The sequence below is a fragment of the Hibiscus syriacus genome, unplaced genomic scaffold, assembly GCF_006381635.1.
Source record: "Hibiscus syriacus cultivar Baekdansim isolate YM2019G1 unplaced genomic scaffold, ASM638163v2 tig00116962_pilon, whole genome shotgun sequence".
Classification (NCBI taxonomy): Eukaryota; Viridiplantae; Streptophyta; class Magnoliopsida; order Malvales; family Malvaceae; genus Hibiscus; species Hibiscus syriacus.
Window position 1 is genome coordinate 6,660,941 of NW_024063488.1, and position 10,204 is coordinate 6,671,144.

Consider the following 10,204-nt stretch of genomic DNA (forward strand, 5'->3'; position numbering starts at 1 on the left):
ATAATTAAAAAATAATTTTTAATTAACCATCTACCGAAATAATTTTGATGAATGATTGATTAACAGAATTGTTTTAATTCGATTCAAGCCGAGTTATGCACAACCCTATTGTCCGGGTTTGGTGACTCGGAAAAGTTAAAAATCCGAGTGCAACTTGAAATGGCGTTACTTGGATTGTTTTGGTAAGTATTTTGCATCCAAATTCCAAATAACAGGAAGAAGTTTATAAAGAAAAACAGAACAGGGAACATAGATTATTTTACCTTATTTCAAAGGGTTATATGGCACATGAATTTTTTTTTATCAGAACTGCTCGTAGCTGGTAAGCAACCCATTTGATGATAGTACGAGCAACATGTCTCGGCAGGTTTAGCAGCATTTATCGGGTAGTCCCGATTGTGGAGGCCTACGGGTTGTCAATTTAGTTTGTGATAAGACTTTACTGCACGTGGTGGGTCGTGTAATTGCAAAGCTTGATGAAATCCTCAACAATCAGTTCTTGAGAAGAGGCCGCTTCTTGTCTTCCCATGTGTCTAGCCGCCTTCTGGCAATCTCCACCTGAAATTTCAGTAGGTGGATTATCAATTCCGAAGACATAATTTGTAAACAAATTTAACGATTCAAATGTTTTAAAGGGAATTGCCTCTCTACTCCAATCTGTTGTGAATGTAACCCACAATAAGATGAGGGTTTGCATCATTGTTCCTCCTATCATCCCGGACCATATTCCCTGCTCAAAATAGAGAAAAAGGTTAATTATTTACCTGCATGTTATATAGGAACCGAGTGTCTTAGGTCAAGCAAGACTTTACCTTTGCACCGAGGTTGTACTTAAAACCAAGAACACAGCCCAGTGGAATCCCCACAACGTAATAGCATCCCACATTTACATAGGCTACAAATGCTTGCCATCCACATCCAACAGCCACTCCTGCATCCATCAGATTTTCGTTTCATTTTCCAAAACTTGAAACCTCGAATCTGGTGCCTGTGATTTTCTTACCAGACAAAACAGGTTGAATCCCATTAAGAATAAGAGTGACAGCCAAAAATGGGCAGAGCTCCGACACTGCAGTCGCTACGGTCTCGCCTTCGGTAAATGCATAGCTTATAACATCTCGTAGAGCTAAAACGATGATAGCTTCCACAAGAGCAATGATGAAGGAAACCAAAGTCACAACTGTAACCGTAAATGCCGCCGACTTGGGATGTTCCGCTCCCAGCTCGTTGCTGACCCTAACACTGTTTTAACGGGGACAGAAACACTTGCTAGATTTTAGCTTAAATTATTTGACTGAAATTAAAAGGAGTACTTATTTTAATTGTGTGTCATTTTTCTAATGTCTTCGTGGAGTTGTAAAAGCGTGACGAACCTTGCAGCTGCATTGAAGCCAACTGAAATCATGAACATCAATCCACTTATAGCCATGCTGCACCCACAGCAAATGACAAATTTAAAACGAAGAAGCGATAGGAAAAGTGAAAAAAAATGTTTAGGTGTGTTTCACGACGTAATCAATATCATGGAATTTAGTGCAACAGAGAAAATATCATATAATCCTTTGGAAGTAAAAATGTTTAGGTTTTACGCTTCTACTATTCCTTCTTTTCACCTTTTGCTGAGAAGGCGTTCCACTTCCTTACTTCATGTACTGATGTCCTTTATTTGGAAACTTGATTAACAAGCTAAACTAAAAGACACATTAACCATGACAACAAGCTATAATGACTGTGGTTAACAAGTTAAAGCATAACAAATGACCCGTTATCACAAGCTTGGAGTAACTGGATTTTCTGAATGATATGATCATTTTGGTAATATCAAGGAATAGACTTTCCATATATCTTACCAAATAGAAAGGGAGTCCAGTGCAAGCTCAGGATTCTCCAGCAAACCAGAGATCAAAACAAGTATCTGAAAGTACCAAGCCTCCAAGCACAGCATGACGGCGGAAGCAGACGATAGTTTCAAGAAGTCCCATAGCCCAGAAAAGGCCTGCGAACTCAGCCCAGACCAAGTAAGCTTACACTTGTCACTCATCTTGATATACACCATCTGGGCCACCACAATGATCCACCACGACAAGCTGAGCACCAGAGAAGCACCTATCAAACCCATACTAATCTTGTATACCGCTAACCAACTTAGCAAAAGGTGCACCACAAGTGTGGCAGCTGATATGTATGCACTCGGACTCACAATACTTTGGGATTGAAGAAACTTTTGTATGGGGAAGTTCACAGCGTAAGCAAAGATTTGTGGGATCAAACCATAAACAAAAACAGCAGCCGCAGACGCAAGTTCCGCCGGTTCGCCTAGCAAGATCAAGATTGGCTTGGAAAACACATAGACCAACATCAGTGGGATCCCTGTTAACGTAAGGACAATGGTTGATCTCTGAAGATAAACCCCTAACATGTCGTATCTAAGCGCCCCATAAGCTTGTCCGCATAGGGTCTCTACAGCACTCCCCATTCCTAGCTGCAAAAGCATTAGTTACCATAGCCTAGTTAGATAAATTTATCGGTGCATGTCAAGAATAAAGTAGGTTAAATTAGTACCATGAGGCCATATGCAAGGAGTTGGATACCGCTGTTGCCAAGCGAGGCAGCGGCGAGCTCAAGATTGCCTAAATGACCACAAAAGACACGAGTGGATAAGGACATGGCGTTATTTATCAAATACACGAAGACCGCCGGTGCCGCCAGGCGGAAAAGCAACTTCATTTCAATCAACGCGGCCAATCGGAGACGCTTGAAGAAAGGCAGCTCGGTGTCTGACAAAACTTCCTCGAGCCTGGAATCGACTTCATGGCCATGACCAGTTCCTGAAGAACCGTGTGAGGACGGCTGCAGATGATGATCATCATCACGCATGGAGTTATTCAGGATTGGCTGATTAAGCTCTTGTTGGGATTCCATGGTTTTTCCTATCAGTTCTAGGCTATAGTTGATTGTATTAATTGACCTAAGGGAACTTGTAAGGAATTAGATATTATAGTCGTTGATATTCATATAGGGTTTTTATTTGCACTGAAGTGATGTCTGGTGGATGCCAGTTGCCACTGTCGGGATTCTTTCCAGATCGTTTTATGGCTGGATGAATGAATATTAATATTGGTGAGATTACAACTGTACATATACGGTTAATTGGTAGCTTGAAAAAACTTAATTAATTAGCATAATTTTTATATTATAAATTCTAACTAACTTTCATATTTTCTTATACGGCTATACAATATATATATATATATTGTTCTACGTATTTTTTAATCATATTATAAATATACTAAAAATTTCATAATGTAAAATAATTATAAAATAATATTCATTTAATTTTTTATATTATTAATACCCATTTATCCTGCAAAAATATAAGTACGGTAATTAGCCCTGAAAAGGAATACGGTAATTCGGTTGCAATTGCCCTTTTCCCGGGCTTTTGTCTTGTTTATACCACCCTCTCATTAATCGACACAACATCGCTTTTAGAAATAGGGATTGACTGAACGAGGATAAATAGAGTAGCCGTCTTTAATTTTTTTAACTAATATATAATTTAATTCTTTTTATACTTTTAATTAATAATGTAATTTTACCCCATGTAATTTTATATGTTCATCTTATATAAAATTTTAAAAATTTATACCCTAACATAAGATCTTGCATTTGTTCCTAATGATTGGCCATATACATTATATATATATATAATTTCAATCTTGAAATGATAACTAGATAATATAATAAAATATTAATCATGATCTAAACAATAGCCGTTAAATTTGTTAAGTAGAATTATATTTTTCAATACTATAGCTAGGGGCGGATGCACTAAGCCCCCTAAGGGTCAAGTGCATCCCTATTATTTAAGAAAAAAAAGTGAAATTTAGTATAATATGTTAAAAAAATAAAAGAAATTTTTTTTACACTCCCATTATTTTTAAGACCAAGACCCTAGAATAGTGAACACCAAGTGAAGAGCCACCCTCCAGGAAGGGAACGTCGAGAAGGGGGACGAACAACTTTGATTGGATCCGATCTGGTAGACAGAGACGAAGACAAGGATGAATAATCTGAAGAAGGCTATGTCGAATCCGAGGAAAGAAGAATACTACGAAGAAGGAAGCCGATGCCTAGGCCGAGGCTGGTGCCTAATTCTATGCTTGAAGCCTAAGCTATGGTTGCTGGAGCAGAGCAAGAAGCATACCCATACGTTGATCCAGTAAAAAAACCAGTTGTAGATCTGCGGACCTATTGATTGACCATAGATGCGAACCGATCGACTGCTATCTAAGAGAAGATAAGTAGTTCTTCTATCAAAAAAGGGCAAGGGGAGAACATGTAGCGGCTTTCCTAGATCTCGTATTTCTCACGTAGTTCGTAGGTCAAACCAACGATTTTCTTCTTAAAGTAATAGAGAGATTCTTTTTCTTTTTTCCGTATGTAGCTTCGCGAGCTAGGAGCACATCATCGGGGCAAGGCGAAAACTAAAATTTTGGACCCCCATTTATAAATTTCTAGATCCGCCACTGATTATAAGTAAATTATAATTTTAGATCTGAATCTTTTTATCTTCCAAATTGGTTATTTTAAGTCAATATAATATAGTCATGTTGTCAATGTACTGATCAAATCATATCGAATTTTAAAATTTAAGAAGTAAATAATTCAATTTGATAAATTAGAGTTCAAGTACTAAATTAAGAATACATGCATAGTTTAGGGTTGTGAAAAAATGTTGTCAAAATTTTCTTTAGTCCACGTTAAATGTATAGGTTGTAGATTTAGTCTTTGTATTTCGTTTTTAATCAAAATTAATCATGTAACTTTTGAATTTTAGTTTAACTCGAGCGGCATAAAAATAACATAATTAAATTAAAAGCAGTTAAGCTAATCAATTCAGAGATCAAGAATTAATTTTAAGCTCACTTATAATATCGAAAAATACAACTCATGAATTTTGCTGACATCAATGAAAGTTCTTCCTATAGCTGGTGTTTCAAGAAGCTTATCAAATTAAGGACTGAAGCCCTCCCTATTATTAACACAAGAATTTCGAAGACCAGAGAAATATGGGAGGAATTGAGAGAACAAAATGAAAAGGTACCATGGCACAAAGTTATCTGGTTTCCACTGCACATTCCCAAGTTGAGTATTATCTCATGGGATGGCTATTATGTATCGCCTTCTTACTCGGGAAAGGCTCTCTAAAATGAATATTGTTTCTAATGATTTATGTTGCTTATGTCATGAGTCGACTGAAACTAAAAACCACCTGTTTATGGACTGTTCTTTTGGTACTTCTCTATGGAACTCAATTATGAGTCTTTCTAATATGTGCATCATGCATTCTACCTGGGAATCAAGAATTGGATGGGCTTTTCAACATTATAAAGGCAAATCACTTCTCACCACCATTCTGAAACTCTCATGGACAGCTTGCATTTACTCGATCTGGGAAGAAAGAAATAGACGAATATTCAGAAGAGGATCAAGAAATACGGATCAAGTCTTAAAATTTATGAGATGTATGGGTTAAGCCTTAATGCTTCTAAATGTTATTTGTTTGCTGTTGGTATCCCCTCTGCTGATCTTGTGAAAATTAAACAGATTAATGGCTTTAAGCTTAGCAGTCTCCCTGTTCGTTACATAGGTATTCCCTTAGTCACCAGGAAGATTTCTGAAAAAGATTGCTCTTTTCTCATTGATAATATTAAAGCTAGATTACATTTCTGGTCTGGTAAATCACTCAGTTATGCTGGCAGATTGGAATTAATCCGAGCAGTGTTATATAGCATTGCAAACTATTGTTGCAGGCAATTAATTCTTCCTTCCTCTGTTATTAAAAAGATCGAGCATGTAACATCCCAAACTATGGGTTAGTGACTAAATGGTAAAGTTTCAGAATTTAGTGATTAAAGTAGAAGAATGGATTAGTTCAATGATTTATCTGGAAATAAATCCTAAAAGTTGTTAGTAATTATCAAATGAAGTAAAGGATAAAATGGTCATTTAACTAATAAATAAATTAAAAATAAATATGATAAGGATATATATGTTAGAGTGGATAAGGATGAAGAGATATTCTCTTCATCTTATTCTTCTTCTTCTGGTACGAGAGAAAGAAATAGCCAAGCTTGCAAAGGTAAGATTCCTTGTTAGCTGATTATTTGTTATTTTTAAGAGTGGGTTTTGATCATTAGGTAATACTTAAGCTTATGGAAAGCTTAAGTTGTCCTAAAATCAAAAGATAAAGAAGTTATGAAAGATTAAAGAAAATGAGTTTCTTAAGGAAATTCTGGAAAAGAGTTAGTAAGTGAATTTTGAGAAGGAATTTGACTTGTCATCAATTTAATTAAGGAATATGGAGTGTTAGAATTAGATTTAAAACATGTTAAAAATCTGGTATGATTCTTGAAGTTAATAAAGAGGAGAGGATATTAAGGTTAAAGACGAGATAGTTGATTATAAATGAGTTTAAACATGTATATGAAAGTTAGGAATATGAAAGGGGATGAAATATGAAGCATTTGAGTGAAGAGTTGATGATTTTCGGGTTCAAAAAGAGGTTCTGGGCAGAGTGCATCGATGCACATTCATAGTGCATCGATGCATCAAGGTTAAAACCCCGAAATTGTTTGAAGGTGTATCGATGCATCATTAGTGCATCGATGCACTCTTTTAAAATAAAAACATCGAATGTAATTCATGCATCGATGCATAAGTAGTGCATCGATGCATACCAGTAATAATACAACATCGAATGCATTTATGCAACGATGCATCAGTAGTGCATCGATGCATACTTTCATTGAAAGATGAAATGGTCATTTTTCTCAGTCTAAGGAGTGAACCAGTAGAGTATATTAGTTATAATACTAATATAGATCTATGTGTGATGATGTAGATATAGAATGTGATCCCGTTCCGGATCAATTGAAGGATTATAATCGAATCAAAGCAAAACTAAGGTGAGTGCATATTAATTAGTTTATGGTGCTAAATGGAAACAAGACTTGCGACAAGTCTATTTCCTATGTTAGAATACATGAATATATGATTATACGTATATGAATGACATGAATTGTATGTATGCATGATATATGTGAACATGAGAAAACAAAGTATAAGATATGAACTATGTGATCCTATGAGAATATGAAAAGAAGCTATGTGACTACATGTATATATGAAAGAAGCTATGAGCTTATATGGCATGTGATATGAAAGTGTATATGTGAAATGATATAAGTGAAAATGCCCATGTTATATGATACGAGAGCTATAGGTATAGTTGGCATGCCAAGAGTCGAGGGTTTTACCTATGTCTTTCGAGACATATGGACAGTATACCTATGTTCTAAGGAACATATGGACAGTTTACCTAGGTTCTTTGGGACCTATGGACAGTTGCCGAGGTTCTTTATGACCTCTGGATAGTTACCGGGGTCTGTGTGACCTCTGGATAGGTCCTTCGGGACATTTATACGAGCTGTGGTGACAGCATTAGTGCACAACCTCAATGTACTCACATACCTCTATTCTCAATAATATACATGGCAATGAAATTGAAAGATAAATGAAAGTGAGAGTGATACAAGAAGGTAAGTTGCATGTGTGCATGACCTGATTGTATATTGTTATCATACAATAGATTCATGCATATTGATATGTCGTGATTCAATGATATGAATGCACATACATGAATTATATGATGTTATGTGTGTTTCTGGGTATAGTGATATATGTGTTATATGATGAGTATATGGTAAGTGGAAAGGATTATTGATAGTGTTTGCATATGTATGTCTTTTATTTATATGAAATGATATATGGTTATATTATATGTTTTATATGCCTCACTAAGTCTATGACTTAGCGTGTAAGTGATTTACACGTAGGTACCAAGAAACGAGAAGTGAAAGAATAGAAGTGGCAAAGACAGTATCACTACTAAAAGATCAGATCAGAAGTATTTGACAAAGTATGTATTTGGTTATGTATAAAGTGTTGGCATGTAATAAGTCATTAAGTACGAGCACTCTGATCAAGTCTGTATTTTGTTTTAAATAAAGTTTTAAATTTCCCGGGATTTTTCTTAAGAGTCAAGGTTTGAAAAGTTAATGTGACACGTCGGACTCGTATCCGGGTCGGATACAGGTTGGGGTGTTACAGAGCAGCTCTGTTCAAGGTTCTTCTGGAATGGGACTGACAAATATGCTACTGGTGCAAGGGTGAATTGGCAGAAAATTTGTCTCCTAAAATCTGAAGGGGGTCTTGGCCTTAAAGACTTAAGATCATGGAATAAGGCATGTCTGCTGCTTCTCATTAAACATATTTTAGCAGGCGACGGTTCTTTATGGGTGGCATGGCTTAGAAACTACATCTTCAATGTCAATGATTTCTGGAATATTGAGATAAAGTCTTCCATGAGCTGGAACTTAAGGCAAATATTGAAAATGAGATCAGAAGCTATCTCTATTATGTTGCATTCTATGACAAAAGTTAAAGAAATCTGGAATGTTATCAGGGTTAAGTCCCCCAAAGTCCAATGGCATAAGCTGATATGGTTCCTTCTTCACGTCCCCAAACACAGTGTAATTACTTGGATGGTTTTCCTCGATAGGCTTCCAACAAAAGAAAGGTTACAACGCATGGGTCTCCTTAATGATTGTCATTGTGTCTTATGTGGTGCTGCTATGGAAACTAGGAATCATCTCCTCTTCGAATGTCGTGCAGCTAGTTCATTATGGATTGTTGTCTTCTCTCTTAATGGTTTGCAAAACAATCTGTTGTCATGGAATGATCTCCTTGCTTGGGCTGCTGCTAAATGGAAGGGTAAATCCCTTCTCACATTCATTCTAAAGATTGCTTCCAATGCCCTTATCTACTCTCTTTGGGAGGAACGAAACAAAAGGATTTTTCAAGAACGTTCAAGAACCATTAAAGATTTGTTTCATGCCATTAAGGAAACAATTGGTTTTCAATTAAGGGGAAGAAACATTAATAGATTAGATCCCACTAATATCACTCTTTGTAACAATTGGGGTATTATTTGATTCCTGTAAATTTTGTAATTAGCATTCCTTGTAACCTCTAATTTGAACACTGGTTTTGTAGCATTTCTTGCTCTTTGGGTAATATATGATTGAATTATCCAAAAAAAAAAACTTCAATAGAATTGACTATGCTAATATAAACTTATGTAATTATTGGGGTATAGTCTGATTTTTTGTTGTAAGAAGCGTTTATACTCCCAATTAGGATTTTTTTTGTAGTATCTTTCTTCTTTGGATAATAAAATTTTGCTTAAGTTGTCCTAAAATCAAAAGATAAAGAAGTTATGAAAGATTAAAGAAAATGAGTTTCTTAAGGAAATTCTGGAAAAGAGTTAGTAAGTGAATTTTGAGAAGGAATTTGACTTGTCATCAATTTAATTAAGGAATATGGAGTGTTAGAATTAGATTTAAAACATGTTAAAAATCTGGTATGATTCTTGAAGTTAATAAATTTAATGATGATTTTATAATAATTTGATAAAAGATAATGATCATTTTATAAATTTTAAAATTTCAATAGTTAAAAAATCATCTCAACAAAATTTTGGAGACTATTTATAGATTTTACCCAAAGGATCAAAATGTAAGGCTAATCACATTTTTAAAAAAAAAAATCGTACCCGTCACAAAAATACAAAATAGAAAGACAATGAATGACACCAAAAAGGAATCATATATTTATTGTTCAACCAGCAAAAAAATCTTTAAAATTTATTACTAATTACATTTTAACCTGTACATAAAAATGGCTTTTATCATTTAAGTTATAACATCCAATTGAAACATTATTGTAAATCAATCTTTCAGTTGAATAATAAGCTTATAACGTATTTACATTATATTTAAAATTTCAAGGCGTATTTGAGTATAATAAAAAATCTTTAAATTTATCTCAACTTATTGAATGGTTTCAGTAATAAAGAAAGTATTATTTAAATTTTTTTATTGATAAAAATATAAAAGTATATAGTTTAAAAACCTTCAATCAAATAGTTTTTAAGTATATATTTTATAAAATTTAATTATCTAAAATAATCATGGTAAAAGTTTAAAATTTTTGACAATATAATTAGTTTTATATTGCTTTTAAAATACTTTATATTTACAATATATTTGTATTAATTTTTGTAATATATTTCTGTTTA

At 34.5% G+C, this 10,204-nt stretch overlaps 1 protein-coding gene across 1 annotated transcript; it reads right to left on the bottom strand.

Moving 5' to 3' along the window:
- Positions 1–217: 217 nt before the first annotated feature.
- LOC120190207 (protein DETOXIFICATION 40-like) lies at positions 218–2,967 on the bottom strand. The gene is made up of 7 exons (XM_039193317.1): positions 2,563–2,967; positions 1,851–2,482; positions 1,374–1,430; positions 1,004–1,242; positions 813–931; positions 644–730; positions 218–558 (listed from the first exon to the last, which is right to left on the bottom strand). Exons 1-7 carry the CDS (start codon positions 2,920–2,922, stop codon positions 493–495), a joined length of 1,560 nt encoding a protein of 519 aa, XP_039049248.1. The 5' UTR covers positions 2,923–2,967; the 3' UTR covers positions 218–492.
- Positions 2,968–10,204: the final 7,237 nt, after the last annotated feature.

What these genes read in the sequence shown, in the direction of transcription:
- LOC120190207 (XM_039193317.1), bottom strand. Translation starts at nt 2,922, where the DNA reads ATGGAATCCCAACAAGAGCTTAATCAGCCAATCCTGAATAACTCCATG. An exon ending in TCCTTGCATATGGCCTCATG is followed by an intron (nt 2,483 to 2,562) that starts GTACTAATTTAA and finishes ATGCTTTTGCAG; the next exon opens with CTAGGAATGGGGAGTGCTGT. An exon ending in AGTACAACCTCGGTGCAAAG is followed by an intron (nt 731 to 812) that starts GTAAAGTCTTGC and finishes TATTTTGAGCAG; the next exon opens with GGAATATGGTCCGGGATGAT.